Source organism: Eptatretus burgeri, chromosome 1, assembly GCF_056783735.1.
Source record: "Eptatretus burgeri isolate ZD-2024b chromosome 1, Ebu_testis_v1, whole genome shotgun sequence".
NCBI lineage: Eukaryota > Metazoa > Chordata > Myxini > Myxiniformes > Myxinidae > Eptatretus > Eptatretus burgeri.
In genome coordinates, this window is record NC_140961.1 from 100,534,365 (window position 1) to 100,553,330 (window position 18,966).

An 18,966-nucleotide genomic window follows, 5' to 3' on the forward strand; every position below is an offset into this window, starting at 1 on the left:
ATTTATTAAAACATATTTATATTTATTATTTATTAAACATATTTTACATTATTTATTAAAAACATATTTATTATATATTTATATTATTTATTATTTATTATTATTTATTAAACATATTTATATTTATTTATTAAAATATTATTTATATTTATTTATTAAATATTATTTATATTTATATTTATTATTTACATAAACATATTTATTATTATATTATACATAAAACATATTACATATTATTACATATTTATTATTTATTATTTATTATTTATTAAACATATTTATATTATTATTAAACATATTTATTATTTATTATTTATTAAACATATTTATTATTTATTAAAATATTATTTATATTTATTATTTATTAAACATATTTATTATTTACAAACATATTTATTATTTATTATTTATTAAACATTTATTATTTATTATTTATTAAACATTATTTATTATTTATTATTACAACATATTTATTATTTATTATTTATTAAAAACATTTATTATTATTATTAAACATATTTATTATAAACATACATTTATATTTATTATTTATTAAAATATTATTTATTATTTATTATTTACATATATTATTTATTTATTATTTATATTATTTATTATTTACATATTTATTAAACATATTATTATTATTTATTATTTATTAAACATTATTTATTATTTACATTATTTATATTATTTTATTATTTATTATTTATTATAAAACATATTATTTATAACATATTTATTATTTAAAACATATATATATTTATTATTTACATATTTATTATTAAACATATTTATTATTTATTAAATATTATTTATATTTATTATTTACATTATTTATTAAACATATTTATTATTTATTAAACATATTATTATTATTATTTATATATTTATATATTATTATTATTATTTATTTACATATATAAACATATTTAATATTATTTACAAAACATATTTATTATTATATTTATATTAAACATATTTATTTATTATTAAACATATTATAAACACATATTTATTATTTATTAAACATATTTATTATTACAACATATTTATTATTTATTATTTATATATTTACAAACATATTATTTATTATTTATTAAAACATATTTATATTTATTAAAACATTATATATTTATTAAAACATATTTATATTTATTATTTATTAATATTATATATTTACATATTTATAAACATATTTATTATATTACAAACATATTTATTATTTATTTATATTTATACATATTTATATTTATTAAATATTATTATTTATTATTTATTAAAACATAACATATTTATTATTTATTAAACATATTTATTATTTACATACATATATATTATATATACATATTATATACACATATATAAACATTATATATTATATTTATATTATTATATATTATATATTATATATTAAACATATATATATATTATATTTATATATAAACATATTTTTATTATTTACAAAACATATATATTATTATATATTTATATGTTATATATATATATATATGTTATTATTTATATAAACATATGTTATATGTTATATATATATGTTATATATATATATGTTATATATTATAAATATACATATGTTATATATATATATATATATTATATATATTTATATATTATTACGTTATATATATGTTATATATATATATATATATATATATATATATATATGTTATATATATATATATATGTTATATATATATATATATATGTTATATGTTATATGTTATATATATATATTATATGTTATATATATATATATATATATATATATATATATATGTTATATATATATATATATAAGTTATATGTTATATGTTATATATGTATATATATATATATGTTATATATATATATATATATATATATATATGTTATATGTTATATGTATATATATATGTTATATATATATGTTATATATATATATATATATATATATATATATATATATATATATGTTATATATATATGTTATATGTTATATGTTATATGTTATATATATATATATATGTTATATATATATATATATATATGTTATATATATATGTTATATATATATATATATATGTTATATGTTATATATATATATATATATATATGTTATATATATGTTATATGTTATATATATATATATATATATATATATATATATATATGTTATATATATATATATATATATATATATATATATATATATATATTATATATATATGTTATATATATATATATATGTTATATATATATATATATATATATGTTATATATATATGTTATATGTTATATGTTATATATATATGTTATATATATATATATATATATATATATATGTTATATGTTATAAACATATATATATATATTATATATATATACATATTTATATGTTATATATATATATATATGTTATATATATATATGTTAGAAGTATATATAGAAAAGAGTTATATATTATATATATATATATAGAAAGAGAGAAAGAGAGAAAGAGAGAAAGAGAGAAAGAGAGAAAGAGAGAAAGAGAGAAAGAGAGAAAGAGAGAAAGAGAGAAAGAGAGAAAGAGAGAGAAAGAGAGAAAGAGAGAAAGAGAGAAGAGAGAAAGAGAGAAAGAGAGAAAGAGAGAAAGAGAGAAAGAGAGAAAGAGAGAAAGAGAGAAAGAGAGAAAGAGAGAAAGAGAGAAAGAGAGAGAAGAGAGAAAGAGAGAAAGAGAGAAAGAGAGAAAGAGAGAGAGAGAAAGAGAGAAAGAGAGAAAGAGAGAAAGAGAGAAAGAGAGAAAGAGAGAAAGAGAGAAAGAGAGAAAGAGAGAAAGAGAGAAAGAGAGAAAGAGAGAAAGAGAGAAAGAGAGAAAGAGAGAAAGAGAGAAAGAGAGAAAGAGAGAAAAGAGAGAAAGAGAGAAAGAGAGAAAGAGAGAAAGAGAGAAAGAGAGAAAGAGAGAAAGAGAGAAAGAGAGAAAGAGAGAAAGAGAGAAAGAGAGAAAGAGAGAAAGAGAGAAAGAGAGAAGAGAGAAAGAGAGAAGAGAGAGTGAAGAGAGAAAGAGAGAGAGAGAGAAGAGAGAGAGAGAGAGAGAGAGAGAGAGAGAGAGAGAGAGAGAAGAGAGAAAGAGAGAAAGAGAGAAAGAGAGAAAGAGAGAAAGAGAGAAAGAGAGAAAGAGAGAAAGAGAGAAAGAGAGAAAGAGAGAAAGAGAGAAAGAGAGAAAGAGAGAAAGAGAGAAAGAGAGAAAGAGAGAAAGAGAGAAAGAGAGAAAGAGAGAAAGAGAGAAAGAGAGAAAGAGAGAAAGAGAGAAAGAGAGAAAGAGAGAAAGAGAGAAAGAGAGAAAGAGAGAAAGAGAGAAAGAGAGAAAGAGAGAAAGAGAGAAAGAGAGAAAGAGAGAAAGAGAGAAAGAGAGAGAGAGAGAGAGAGAGAGAGAGAGAGAGAGAGAGAGAGAGAGAGAACCGTTTCAGGAGGGGGCTGGAGCAAGGGTGGGACAAAGGCAGAGTGGGGTGGGAGTAGGGAAGTTAGAAGAGAGAATATGTTATGCTTTATGAGAACGTGCACGCACGCACATCAAATATCTATATTTATCAAGCAGGAGTTTGAATGGTAGAGTTTGTGGTGAGCATGTTGAAGTCATGGAGAGATTCACTTACCTTGGCAGTGATATTCATGTCTCTGCTGGTTGTGAGTCAGAGGTCAATAGACATCTGGGTCAGGCCTGGGGAGTCATGGATTCACTGGATCATGGGGTGTGGCACTGCCGATACCTGTGCGGGAGGACGAAAGTCCAAGTCTTCAGGTCCTTGGTGCTTCCAGTTAATGCTCTATGGATGCGAGACTTGGACTCTGACCAAGAATTTCAGACGGAGACTGAATTCCTTTGGTACCAGGTCTCTTCAGAGAATCCTTGGCAATTGCTGGTCCGACTTTGTGTCCAACGAGCGGTTGCAGAGACTCAAATGAGATTTGTTACCTACATAGTCCATGAGCATCAGCTGCGGCTGTAGGGACACGTGGCTCAGCAAGGGAGCCTCCTGAGTGGAGGAGGCCAATGGGCCGACCACGTTCCTCGTGGTTGCAGCAGGTTGATTGGCATCTCAAGGAGATTGGGATGGGCCAGGCATCTGCCTGGGGGATGGCCAGACGGAGGCCCCTGGAGTACCGGCGGAAAGCAGACGCAGCGACACGCTGCTCTGGCACATGCTCCCATACCTGATCTGACCAGAATTTGTCCGTCCGTCTGTCCCCGAACTACTCCCTCAGTTTTATGGCCAGACTCGCCATACCCTGTGTGGAATGTTGGGGTCCCAACTGGTGTCCTCAGGAGTGGGGGGAGGTTTCATAAATACCTCAACAAAATTGTGATTTTGAGTTTTGATCCGTATGAAACTGTTCCCAATCCGGACGAAACGCAAGAATGACATTTATTTTCCTTTACTTCACGAATGTTTCTAACATTCTATTTTGTTTTTCAAATGGTCGAGTATGAATTTGTGATTGGAATGATTCTGTTTGTCATGAACATATAGAGAGATTGAAGCATTTGTACTTTCGCCATTTTTATGCAAGTCCTTCACGAACTGACTGTGCAGGCCCTCCCACGCATAACATGGGTACCTCACTAGTCAAACACATTTTGCTTTGAAACTCACAAAGTGAAACCATATAACCCTGATAAAGAATAACCGATTGATATAAAACAACCAATTGCTTTAGAAACAGTCACGAGGACAAAGGAAAAAGTGATCACTCGTACGCTGCTGAGGTTAAAAGGTTAAAACATCAACCACCCATCACGATCATCAGATATGGGATGAAACTTTGCCACCACAATGTTCGTAACCAAGCATAGACACACAACGGCAGAGAGGCCCCAAATATACCACGTACCTCCACCTTGAAGCAACTGCCGAGTGTACATCCCTCTCGATTGTGGTAGTGGAGGGCGCTTGGCAAGTGACTCAAGCACTCCAATGAAATGGTCGACTCGGAATAGCTGGCTTGGAAAGCTGATCGGTAATGGCACGTACCCGCAAAAAAAAAAAAAACCAAACATTGCAGATTTCTTCACATTTTCAGATTTCACTCCAGATTTCGAGATATTCAGTCGACGTGATCCGATCCTCCAAACTCAAATTATATTTCAATTACATGCATTAATTAATCCGTGAGAGTCGATCGTTTAAAATCGCATCATATAATGCATAAAATCGCTCCGACCTCATAATTTGAAAACTATAGCACTTACAAATGTGATGTATGCAGCGATTCATCGGGATGAAAAGGAGGCATTCGATCATACGAGTAAGGAAAGTGGAAAAAAAACATTTTGAGTGCTTTATTGTGAATAAACCGTTGCGGCCTGTTCCAACAGGCTGAACAGGCTGTTTAGCAGGCTGAACAAAATGGCGATTTGAGGCCCCAGCGAGGAAGAACGAGGTTACAGAGGACGCATGCGCCTTAAGACCCCGTCGAGAGCAAGCCGGCTGAGAATGATTAAATAAGTATGTTAATTATCTTCAAAAGGGGTGTTTTATTTAACCCAACCACTCGTTAATCACTCAAGCACTCACTCCCTTGGAGTTTCCTTAACATTCATGCAAAGTTTCAGGCTGCTCGGCTTCATGGTTTTGGAGTCACGAAAGAGACACACTGACACACACACACACACACTGACATTTATAAGTAAAGATGGGGTCCTTCAGTGAGTCACGAATTCAAACTTGAATAAACTTTGTATTTCATGAGATGTTAAAGGACATTTATGTACATTTGTCGTGTAATACGAATGAGAGACGTATTGTGGAATACAATTTTAAAGCAGTTAATTCATTCTTGTTCAGACGCTCTGCTCGCCAGTCTATTTTGCTTGGATAAACGAAGGTGAAAGATGAATCGCCACTTCCAGTGATAAGCACGATACTAAAACTAATCATTTCTAACAAAAAAAAAGTTATATTATCAGTAAGAACAATTTATTTTCATCAGCTGGCACTTGTAAACACTAAAGTTCACCTTGTTATCCACAAATTGCAGAAAAATACCAAAACATTCTTCTTGCTCCTCACATATGATATGTCAGAGTTCATCACCAACATTGTCACATGGAAGATGAGCCAAATTTGCACCGCGAACACCGCTACAGTCTCCGCAGGGAATAGAACATTCCAGTCCATGTCTCCTACAGGTACACCTTTTTCACAATCTGATTTACAGTTACACCACATCACTCCAAGAAGAGCATCTGGAGCTGGTGATAGATCTGTTGTTTGAGGTTCAAGCTTACCCTGAATTTGTACAGTCCCCAGTCTTCTGGATCCATGTCGCAAGATTTCCCCATGCACTGTTGAACCTGAAGATACACACCGGTACTGTGACAGCGTGCTGCGGCTGCTGTTGGACGGAGTGTGTGTATCTGTACAAAAGTAGAACTTGTTGACGACACCTTCTCACAGAACCTTCCAGAATGCATGACATCGAAGCCATCAACAAGCATTCCATTGTACGTAGGGTAAAAACAGGTGAGAGCCTTCTCACCAGCTGACATGCCATAGACACTTCTCTACATCAGAAAACTTGTCTGTTTACCTTCGCAAACTTTGTTGCGAAAGTTATGTTTTGATCGCTGTGTATTTATTTATTTGTGAATATGTGTGTTTGTTTGTTTGGTATTCGCATAACTCCAAAAGTTTTGAACTGAATCGCAGCAAATTTGGTGGGATGATTGGTTATTATCCGAGGACCATTTGATTAGATTTTGGGACCGATCGGGTCAAAGGTCAAGGTCATGAAAAGGTCAAAATCATCTTTTTACCATAGCGCGGTCAATTTGTATCCAATTTGCATGAAACTAATGCCAAAATGTTCAGAATTCAATGCCCCATCTTGTGATATGTGACATGACACAATGACGTAATAACCCTTATTAGCGAGTGGGAGTCAAAGGTCAGGGGGGGTCACGACATTGCAAAATGTTTGGTTTTAGTCATAACACGGTCAATTCTTATCCGATTTGCATGAAACCAACACCAAAATGTTGACTGTTCTTTTCCCCACACTCTAATACCAATTTCAAAATTAAGAGTAGAAAGGTCAAGGTCATGAAAAGGTCAAAATCGTCATTTTTGTACAATGAACGTTTGTTCACAATAAATAACTTATTTAGAAAAACAGAAACTCATGTGTGCTTAATGCCCCTAAAATGCCAGAAAATAATATCTTATAACGTGACCAGTTGTCATCAGATTGACTTGACACTGACACCCAAAAAGGTCAAGGAGTTCATACAGAAATTGTACAATGTACGTGAATCAGTGTCAAACAGCAGGAAATTTAAGGTTTTTAAGCCATCATAACACATATGAGATGGCAGATGTGGTATGGGATTAAATACCCTCACAATGAACGGTTTCTGGGGGGGGGGGGGGGATGTAGCGTTGGCGAAGGTATGCGCTCTACTGAGTGCCCGTTCTAGTTTTGAAATGAAAATCACTTTTTACTTTCCTGATAACCTCTCCCAATCCCAAACAGGCATGATGTTGTGTGAATGAATGGCAGAAGGAAGCACACGTCTGGACACAAAGATTTTTGTAGTTTGGGGGATAGTCCAAATTTTTCACTTTCTGGTACGAGTCTTTCCTTCTAATTTGGGAAAGACCAAAATATGTTAACTTAGCATGAAAGCAGACGGAAAGGAGATCCGCGACTTCTTCAATGACGGTGATTGTACATTTAAACACCGTCGACTGCTGTCTGGGCAATAAAGAGGTCTGCATCACCTTCTGCATGAATAGTCTTGCAACCATTGTCTTGAAGTTTCCTGCTGAACATGTTGATTGATCTCTGTTTATTGGTGCTGTTAGCCAGGAATTGTTCCTTCTTGGACTTGATTGGCAGATGTTCAACAAAGTTAACCTTCACACCAACAACACCTCCTGGATACCTCCGATGTGTAACACCCTTTGTGGTTGGGCCTGCATCATAGCCATCAAAGACAATGGTTGGACTCAAGTATTTTCTTTGAACATAGTCCACATAAATACGCCAAACAGCACTGAATATTGAATTTCTCGGCCACAGGAGTCGCTGAAGTGATCCACTATCTTTTCCATAAAATATCTTTCACTGGTGGCAAAGATGTTTCAGCCCCTTTTCCCATTGTCCGGTCCATTGGTTCATTTTGCTTCGTTTAAATATTGTTACGGGAGCAGGTCGGATAACCCCGAAAGCACGGCATGTCTATCAAAAGACCGGACGCTGTATACAACACACTTCCAGCTGGGTCTCCGTGCCCAGGGTTGGTTTACTGTACCTGTGAGATTAATGAAACAGATGGGAAACTGTATGTTGGCTTTGTGGTTCGGGTAGCGGGCTTGGGATCCTCGGGTCCTGAGTTCAAATCCCGCTCAGCTGTTGAATTAATACCAGGTGGGGTTAACTCGACCTGTCATCCTTCCGAGGTCGGCAAAATGAGTGCCAGCATGCTGGTATACTGTGTCGGAGTGGCGACACGTCCAGGATTGTGCACAATAGCAAAGGAGACTGCTTAGGCAGCACAAACGCTCTGCACAGAGTGTGGTCCAAATGGATGGATGGATGGGGAACTGTGCGTGCAACTGTGTAACATCTATAAATTGGCCAAGCGAACCGGTTTTACGTGCTGCACCCTATCCATCACACCAATTAATCACTTGAGTGAATTGCCCCAGGAGCACAATCTTACACCAACCCTGAGCAAAAGAGGTAAAGACACTCCCTTTCATAAATATATTCCACACAAGCAATTGAGCAGGAGAGATGGTAGTTCAGGAATTAAAATGGGGAAAATGGCAGGACAATCCAGGAAAGGAAAGGCAAGCAATATTCATACATTTACTGGCACATACACAGTACCTATAGAAAGTCTACACCCGCTTTCAAAATTTTCACCTTTTGTTGCCTTGTAGCCTGGAATTAAATTGCATTCAATCAGACTTTTCCCACCTTTATTTACAGATCATAACCCACGACGTCCAAATGAAAAACTAATTCTACAAATTTCAGCAAATAAATTAAAAACACAAAACTGAAAAAACACAAAGCTTGGTAAGTGTGCCACCCCCCTGAGTTAAAACTTGGTGGAAGCACCTTTGACAGCAATTACAGCTGTGAGTCTGTTGAGATAGGTCTCTACCAACTTTGCACACATTGATTGGGCAATATTTGCCAATTCTTCTGTAAAAAAAACTGTTCAAGCTCAGTCAAGCTGCATGGGAGTGTTGATGGACAGCAAAGTTCGTCATGCACAGATTTTCGATTATATTTAGGTCAGGGAGGGCTCTGACTGGGCCACTCAAGGACATTTATGTGTAGCTTTGGCTGTGCTTCGGGTCATTGTCATGCTGAAAGGTGAACTTCCGTCCCAATTTCAGCTTTCTTGCAGAGGGCAGCAAGTTTTCCTCGAGGATTTTTCTGTATTTTGCTCCATCCATTTTCCCTTCTATCCTGACAAGTTCCCCAGCTCCTGCTGATGAAAAACATCCCTATAACATGATGGTGCCACCACCATACTTCTCAGTAGGGATGGTGTTCTTTGGGTGATGCGTTGTGTTGTGTTTGCGCCAAACATGATGGCAAGAAATGCAAGGTGATGCAAGGTTATGTCTCTCAGTAGACAACTACCAAGTGAGCATACTCCAGAGTTCTTCATGGGTGGCAAGCCCTTGCAGCATGTACACGAGCTTGACATACTTGGAGTCGGGGTCTACCGGAGCTTGGGAATTCCATTGCCGTTAGAACTGGACAGAGTGTGTCTTTTGCAGTTTTGCTCCATACTTGAATCCACTTGGCTGAGCCCAAATGTACAAAGCCCATGTCCAGAGCACAATGGAATATGCTTCCCTCGTATGGATGTCTGCAAGTGCCATGTATCTTAAAAAGCTGGATGATGTGCAACGTCGTGCTGTACGTATCGTCAAGGCCCCTCCACATGAATTGAATATCGATCCCCGACCACACAGGAGAACTGTAGCAGGTCTGGGTCTGATGTACAGACTGCACACAGAAGAAGTTCCAGCACTTCTGAAGACCATGTTACCTCCATCATGGATTCCATCAAGGTTCTCCAGAACAAGTGCCTCCTTTGGAAACTGTGCTGTACAGTGTCTTACTGGCAAGACGCAGAGAGGTCACTGGTCACTTGTTCAGTATGACTGCATCTACATGCCCACAGTAATACCAGTGTGGAACAGTTTACCAGATGCCACTGTAAGTCACCCAACAACATCCGGGATCAAGGCTTTCTGCTCTAAAGCACACACATATCGAAAAGTAAAATACAGTACACTTATGATAAGGTTGTTTCGGATGTACGATTCTATCACCTTGTTTTTACCTCGGCCACCGAAGGTGAAGGAGGTTATGTTTTCACCTCTTTTTGTTGGGTCGCCGAAATTGGTGACCCTTATTGTCAGTAATTCTATTTGTTTGTTTGTTTGTTCGTTTGGCATCAGCATAATTGGTAGTAAATGTGGGCGGATTTTGACCAAGCTCGGGTGGGAGTTACATCTTATGACCTAGTGCTTTGGAAATTGTGATGGTTGCTGGGGATGCTTTGGTTCCCTAGCAACAACCAAAAAACCTTCAAAATCGGTACCGTTCACGCGAAATCAATTTCGAAAGCCATTATCCCACGTAGGGTTGTGAAATTTGGCACGAATGATCTACAGGTGATGCTCTATCAAATATATTCCGGTTTTTGTGATATATGGAATACTTTACCCGCAGCGCCCCCTACAATTAGGGTATGCGCGAAAATTGAAGGCCCCCTAGCGACCAGGTGAGTGCATAGATACGAATGAAACTTTGCAGGTTCATGGTACTCAATGAGTACTACAACTTTGCTTCAAGACATATTGACCGATTTCGGTTAGGTCAGGGGTTAAAGGTCAATTAGTGCAAAAATCGTTAATATGCAAGAGCTGGAGGTGCCTTAGCGCCAAATGCTACTCCACCTCGGGTTATGGTCGGATGGTCATGAAAATTCACACTAATCGTCTGGAATACATTTTACAAACGATCGAGCCAGATTTTCAATTTAGATCTTTGTTCACCCACAGCACCCCCTCGAACTTTTGGGATTTCCATTTTCAAACCGCATTTTCGGTACTTTTCATTAAAATGGATACCGAGTCGTTATCAGTCGATGGAACTGGATTAGATTTGATATGCATAATCTGAAGGTGATTCCCTATCCGCTATATGACATCAATTTTGCTCTACATCTTATAGTTTCCATGCTCGGCGACCCATCGCCGCCTTCTGGTTTGTTACTTACGAAATCTAAAGATTTCGTAAGTATATTGATGCCTTCCGTTTGTTTGTTTGTTTGTTTGTGGGCACGATAACTCGAGAACGGAAGAAGCGACCAATGTCAAATTACACCACGTGATTCAGGAGGCTGATGGCTAATGCTGATTAGATTTTGGTCAAAATCGGTCAAAGGTCAAGGTCACAGTGAGGTCAAACATCCAAAACATTCGATTTTTGATGGTGTGATACAGAATCATCGTTGAAACTTCTGGTTGTGTCGCTACCTTCTCAAGAGACAGCTTTTATTGGACAAGGTCAGAGGTCAAGTTGACGATTTCGTAAGTACCAGTCTATGACTGCTTGTTTGTCTGTGTGCAGGATATCTCTAAAAGTTGTGGATGTGTCCGGCTGAAACTTGGTGGACAGGTTCGGTGTGTGACAAAGACGAACTGATTCGATTTTAGTGAAGATCCAGATCCGGGTCTGAAGACTAGAATTTTAAAGCGACTTCACCATTGAGAGATCGGGCCAAAATTAGATATTTAACAATATATCAAAAAGTTGTGGACAGATGCGGACGAAACCTGTTGGACAGGTCGGGTGTGTCACAAGAAAGAATAGATTCAATTCTGGTGAAGATCTGGATCTGATAATTTTTAAAGTGATTCTTCACCATTGAGAGACAGGGTTAAACTGATATATAGGAAGATATCTCAAAAAAGTTGTGGACGGATCCCGATGAAATTTTGTGGGCAGATTGGGTGTGTTGCAAGGACGTATTAATTAGATTTTGGTGAAGATCCAAATTTGGATCCGGATACGAGAATTATTTAATTCTGAAAGTGATTCTTCACCATCGAGAGATGGGGTCAAAAACGATTTATAGCACGATATCTCAAAGATGCATTGGGCCCGATATGTTCTCGTGGATCAGGCATTACGTGGCACAGTTGGGTGCTCTACCGAGTGCCCTTCTAGTTCTTTTACTATTATTATTCTCTCACTTGTATTTTTGATACTCTGTGCTTTCTTGGTCCAAGTGGGCACTCTTTTTGTTTTTTGCAGTGCTTATCTGTTTAAAAACTTAACGTTCTGCATTTCGGCCAAAAAGTTCCATCGTGGTTTCGTCAGACCACAAAATGTTTTGCTACGTGGCTTCAGAATCTCCAGAATGGTGTTTTGCATGTCTCAAAAGGGACTTACGGTGGGCTTTTTTTGAGTAATGGCTTCCTTATTGCCACCCGACCGTGCAGGCCACACTTGTGGCGTGCTTGGGATATTATTGTCAAATGCACACAGTGACCAGTCTTTGCCATAAAGGCATGTAGCTCTCTCAAAGTTGCCATTGGCCTCTTGGTGGCCTCTCTGACCAGTCTCCTCCTTGCTTGGTCATCCAGTTTGGAGGCACAGCCTTATCTCACCAGGGTGTTGGTGGTACCATACACCTTCCACTTCTTGATTATTGCTTTGACTGTGCTTCAAGGGATATTCAAGGCCTTTGTAATATTTTTATCCTCATCCCCTGCTCTGTGCTTTTCTACAACTTTATCCCGGAGGTCTTTTGAAAGCTCCTTGCTGCTCATGGCTGAGTTTTTACTGTGAAATGGACTACCCAGCAGAGGAAACCTACAAGAACAGCTGATTTTATTCTGAAATAATCAGAATCATGGCAATTTAACACAGGTGGACGCCAATGAACTTGCTGTGTGATTTTGAAGGTGATTGGTTACACCTGAGCTCATTTACAATTGTATTATCAGGGCGGGGGGTGAACACTTATCCAACCAAGATAGTCTACTTTTGTTTTTAATTAATTTTCTGAAATCTGTAGAATTTGTTTTTCACTTGTAAGTTGTGGGTTACTATGTGTAAATAAAGGTGGAAAAGGTCAGGTTTAATGCAATTTAATTCGAGGCTACAAGTCAACAAAAGGTGAAAATTTTGAAAGGGGGTGCAGACTTTCTACAGGCACTGTACTAATCTACTATGCGTTCAACCTGCCCTTGGATGCCGAACAACAATTACTTAGCACCTTGAGATGAAATGGAAGCAGACACCTGAAAAAATAGAGGAAGGTGTGGGGAGAGGGTGAGCAATGGTGGTGAGAAATAAGTAGCGTGGGGTATTTTACGTGTCCTGACGCACCTTTCACAACTCTGGTTGAAGCTGTGGTCGCCCACTGCTCGGCGGTTTTGGCTCACGTCTCGCACACTCCCTCCTCCACTCCAGGCGCACCCCAGTCGTGCTGGGTCACTGGTCATTCTCTCGGGTGAACGCTATGGACTGCGTGGCTGGCACAAATCTTTTGAGGTGATACGAGGTGATGCGGTGGCTCCATCGTAGAGTGGGGACAACCGGGTTACGTGTAGGCGTGCCAGGCCAGTAGGTGTGCGTCAGTGTGCAGGTGAAAGTCACGCGAAGTACGGAAGAAAGAAATGGAAAGTCAGAAAGGTAGGAAGAATGTCAAAAAAAAGGTAGGAAAGGCTCACAACCATCCTCCCCTGGCTCACAACCGTCACAATAGATAGGTGAAAGATGTTGAATAACGTGAAGGGTTTTGATACGTATAATCACCTTAGTTATCGTAAATACGTGCTGATGATCATTGTTTGCCTCAGTGGAGAATTGGTGACGTAACAAGGTTGGTCTGAAGAGCTCTCTCCCATGGTTTGGATGACGGACTGCACAGGACACACTACTGTATATCTTCTGTTTCACTCGACATGTTTACCTCAAATAAAAATAAATCATGCCTCACCAAGTAGACTTTGCTACATTTTTATATACTTTGTTTAATTGTATTTCTCTATTTGTTGCAGTAAAAATAAATTATTTTGCAATTTGTTTGAGGTTTAGCCGTAGATTGACAGGAGTATATGTGTTAACTCACATTTGCTTTAAAACGAAGCGTGGTGCTTTCACTTAATTCGGTTTCCTACATGGTCTCATGTATGCAAATTAAGCTTCATACAGGGAAGCTTTATACACTTCTTCATATTTTTTATGTACAATGTCGAAGCTCGTGTGAGAGCGAACACACAGAATGTACAACAAGGGGAGAAGGAGACAAGAGGGGTAGAAGAGGGATGGAAAAAACAGTGTGGAACAGAGACATTAGGAGATCTGTGGAAGGGAGAGGGATCATGAGAAATACAAGATGGACATTACAGGGACTTTCAGGAAGGAGAACCAACCTTGACAAACCTTTGCAGTGCACAATTTTACATAATCTAGAAAGGGAAATGCATCAAGTGTTTGGCCATTTGTAGCCCCTCCAATTGCGATTACTTCTTCATTGCGAGTTGGAAATGGGTTCATCTTGAGTGAGAATTGGCAGAGTACTTTATATGCTGTGTCACTTAGCACAGACGCAGAAATACACAGCAAGACGATGACGCAGGAAAACGGTGGCAGAGGCACACGGGCAGTGTGGCATGGGTAGGCAGCAGCACGGGGACGCGGGCCAGCAGCGATGCTGGCGCGTGGGCAGGGAGCGACGTGGGTGCGCGGGCAGGCAGCGAGCGGCACGGGCACGCGTGCAGGCAGTGGCGTGGGCAGGCGGGAGTGTGGGTGCGTGGGCCGGCGGGATTGTGGGCGCGTGGGCCGGCGGGAGTGTGGGCACGTGGGAAGGCGGGAGTGTGGGCGCGTGGGAAGGCGGGAGTGTGGGCGCGTGGGAAGGCGGGAGTGTGGGCGCGTGGGCAGGCGGGAGTGTGGGCGCGTGGGAAGGCGGGAGTGTGGGCGCGTGGGCCGGCGGGAGTGTGGGCGCGTGGGCCGGCGGGAGTGTGGGCGCGTGGGCCGGCGGGAGTGTGGGCGCGTGGGCCGGCGGGAGTGTGGGCGCGTGGGCCGGCGGGAGTGTGGGCGCGTGGGCGCGTGGCCGGGGGGACTGTGGGCACGTGGGAAGGCGGGAGTGTGGGCGCGTGGGAAGGCGGGAGTGTGGGCGCGTGGGAAGGCGGGAGTGTGGGCGCGTGGGCAGGCGGGAGTGTGGGCGCGTGGGAAGGCGGGAGTGTGGGCGCGTGGGAAGGCGGGAGTGGGAAGGCGGGAGTGTGGGCGCGTGGGCCGGCGGGAGTGTGGGCGCGTGGGCCGGCGGGAGTGTGGGAGCGTGGGAAGGCGGGAGTGTGGGAAGGCGGGAGTGTGGGCGCGTGGGCCGGCGGGAGTGTGGGCGCGTGGGCCGGCGGGAGTGTGGGCGCGTGGGCCGGCGGGAGTGTGGGCGCGTGGGCCGGCGGGAGTGTGGGCGCGTGGGCCGGCGGGAGTGTGGGCGCGTGGGCCGGCGGGAGTGTGGGCGCGTGGGCCGGCGGGAGTGTGGGCGCGTGGGCAGGCGGGAGTGTGGGCAGGTGGGGGTGTAGGTGCGTGGGAAGGCGGGAGTGTGGGCGCGTGGACAGGTGGGAGTGTGGGCAGGTGGGAGTGTAGGCGCGTGGGAAGGTGGGAGTGTAGGCGCGTGGACAGGTGGGAGTGTTGAGGCGTGGACAGGTGGGGGTGTAGACGTGTGGACAGGGGGGAGTGTAGACGTGTGGACAGGTGGGAGTGTTGAGGTGTGGACAGACAGCAATACAGGTGCAGATTGGTACCTTGCGCTCACGATCCCGCTCGCGACTCCCTCCTCCTCCACCCGCCGAACCCTCGTGCTCTCTGCGTCTTCTCCGCTTTCTCCCCGCGTACATGGTCGATTGGCTGTGGCCGGACTCCGACATATCTCGGAACTGCAACAATGCAATTTCCCACGAACGTTTCGTTTCAATAAAAAACATTGATGGGTTTCTAGTTCCATTCGGCCAATTTAACCAAGTAACACTTCCCTTTGTTTCCCACAGAACTCGATCAAACACCTAAAAGTATTTACATGAGTCTCATTTTTTCCACATCTTACCCTGAACTTGTGTTACTTTGTTTCACACAAACCACACCACGCGTCCTCCCTCACACACTCTTCCGAGTTCCTTTCCTTCTCGTTCATGTACATTTTAAATTAAAAAATTAATCACATTTACCTCCCGCTATCAATACGTTAATTGTCATTCTCAAAGTCATTTTCAAACCATTTGAAAGAAATGAAGAAACTCGCACCATCACAGTCCTGATTCAACAGCGCACTACTCCACCATGGTTCCACAAACAGTTGTAAAGTGACATGAAGACGATTTTGTAAATCGGTATTTTTATGTTCTCCCTTGTGTACTTGACATCGATTTCACAATAAAATTTCTGACGATCTCGATGGTCATTTAATAATTATATTTGTGCAAAATACGATGTGTTTGCATATCGGTCTGAATCGGACACACAAACCGTCCCAGGGTGTGTGTGGTTCCACGTGACCAACAGATCAGACCATTGATCTCCACATTGCTGTCTGTGAACTGGATCCGGATCCGAGAAATTTAAAAGTGATTCTCCACCATTGAGTGTTGTTGTCTCCTCTTCCCTTTCCCGGGGAGGTCCGATGGGACCCAACTTATACCCTCGATTGACCGCGACACTCCTCCATGTGACGTCACCAAGTTTGGATGTAAAATGTGCATGTATGCTCCGCCCACGTGTGACGTCATCTCCGCTGGGAGAGGGCGAGGACGATGGCTCCTCCCTGTCTGGCAGAACCATGGCGGTTGCACGTTGAGAAAGCACGGTTTTTTAACATCGCACTTGGAGTGTTTTAAAATAAAGTAAAAGTGAATTTAAACCTCGAAGAGTTGGTAAGCTGCCCGGAGAATTCTTTCTTTAAAGAATGGGGTCACGTAGGCCATTCCAGGATACTCCACTCTCCAAAGTCACGGTCCACCCCTTTTCCTCATACCTTATTCCCTCAATTTATCCACTCTCTCCCTCTTCCCCAATCTGCACCAAATGTGCAAACCCATCTCAGCCGGCATTTCACCAATCTCCTCCCTCGGTTCATCCATCCTCCTCCTATTCACCCTCTTCACTCCCACGATCCTCCTTGACCCCGTTGTTCTCGCAAACTTATCGGTTCAAACGATGCATACCACGGATTCTCAAAAAGTTGTGGACAGATTCAGACAAAACTTGGCGGACAGGTTGAGTGTATGAGAAAGATGAATTAATTTGATTTTGGTGAAGATTTGGATCTGAGAAGTTTTTAAATTATTTAAAGTGATTCTTCAACATTGAGAGATGGGACCAAAAAATGATATATCGCATGATATTTCAAAATATTATTAGGCCAGATAGGTTTTCCTGGATCAGGAATTCCGTGGCGGCACGCTCCTCGCTGAATTAGGCGTGGCATTTTTTTTTCCTTCTTATTTTCATCATTTTCTGGGGGCACAGGTGTGCTGCCTCAGGTGTGCTCATGTTATCAGTTCGCTGGTACTGATTTTGCCGATCTCAAAAGGATGATAGGCTGAATCAACTTGAATGGTGTTCATTGAACAGGTAAAACAGTGGTTTCAACTTGAGACCCTAAGATCTCAGACAAGTCACCTTAATCGTTACACCAACACCAGGCTTTCAAATTGGGTGAGGTTGCATCATAATTTGCACATGTGGGAGAAGGAGGAAAAACATACCTTAGTGAAACTTTGTCCAGGGGTGTGTTCTGTTTGTGGTTTGCTTGATTCACAGCACTCAAGCAAGCACTGCAAAGGAACGGAGCGCTTGGCACCGCGAAACAACATGGAAGTTTCCAACATAAACAATTCTCCATTTCTACATCTTTATACTAGTGTGTGTGTGTGTGTGTGTGTGTGTGTGTGTGTGTGTGTGTGTGTGTGTGTGTGTATGTGTCCATCCTCCATAACTCCAGAACCGTGAAATCCAGCAGCCTGGAATTTTGCATGCATACAAAGAAAACTCCAAGGAAGTGCATGACTGAAAATTGAGTGTTCGAGTGAATTGAAACACCCCCTTTTGAATATGATTAACAGCCTTATTTAATTATATCCCTTTTCAGGCCTTCCTCAGCCAACTCGATCTCTCGAGTCTTAAAGTGTATCCTGGGTTACCTCGCTGGGGTCTGAATCCCCCATGTGTTTTGGCCTGATCAACCATGCCTTGAATTGGAACAGGCCACGATGATTTTTTAACAATAAAGTTTTTTTTTCCTTTACTTTCCTCACTCATATTATCGAATGCATGTTCATCATAGCTACGAATCGCTGGGTACATTGCAATGCTTATAAACGCCCGGAGACGCCAGCGTTTGTGGCTTTATTTCATTTCCACACATGCCATAACCACAAGAATCTCTTTAACTAAGCCAAATTACAAAATTTAAGCTCCAGATGTGAACTTAGCAACAGTTCCGACTGCTAAAAAAAGTGTTCATTTGTCTAATTCGGATGGATATCGTTTGGAAATTCGGACATAGCTATCGCTTGCCAAACATTTCATTGGAGTGCTTGCTCAAGTGCTTAAGCCACTTGACGAGTGCCCAACAGTGAACGACGGTATAGTTCGTGCCCTGATCAGGATGTACAGCGGCAATTGCTACAAGGTAGAGGTATTTTATACAGTATATATGGGTATAATTGGATCTGTAATTTAGGGACTGTGTGTGTGTGTGTGTGTGTGTGTGTGTGTGTGTGTGTGTGTGTGTGTGTGTGTGTGTGTGTGTGCGTGCGTGCTTGGTTACGGGTGCAATAGTGGCAAAGTTTCATCCCGAATCTTGGAGGTTTTAACTTTTAACCTCAGCAGCATACGAGTGATCACGTTTTCCTTTGTCCTCATGACTTTTTCTAAAGC

General features: G+C 40.2%; 1 protein-coding gene across 6 annotated transcripts in view; it reads right to left on the minus strand.

The window, feature by feature from the left end:
* Positions 1–16,270, minus strand: part of SMG9 (SMG9 nonsense mediated mRNA decay factor) — a 146,967-nt gene extending 130,697 nt beyond the window's left edge. For 3 of the 6 annotated variants that reach the window (XM_085893050.1, XM_085893097.1, XM_085893090.1), the window contains exons 1-3: positions 16,136–16,270; positions 15,837–15,968; positions 6,269–6,397 (exon numbers count right to left, since the gene is read on the minus strand). In XM_085893050.1, coding sequence (XP_085749176.1) covers positions 6,269–6,397; positions 15,837–15,959 — 252 coding nt within the window. In that variant the 5' untranslated portion in view covers positions 15,960–15,968; positions 16,136–16,270. The remainder of the gene's footprint in view (positions 1–6,268; positions 6,398–15,836; positions 15,969–16,135) is intronic. The other 3 variants (XM_085893079.1, XM_085893070.1, XM_085893060.1) reach the window with 2 other exon arrangements.
* Between the last annotated feature and the right edge of the window lie 2,696 nt (positions 16,271–18,966).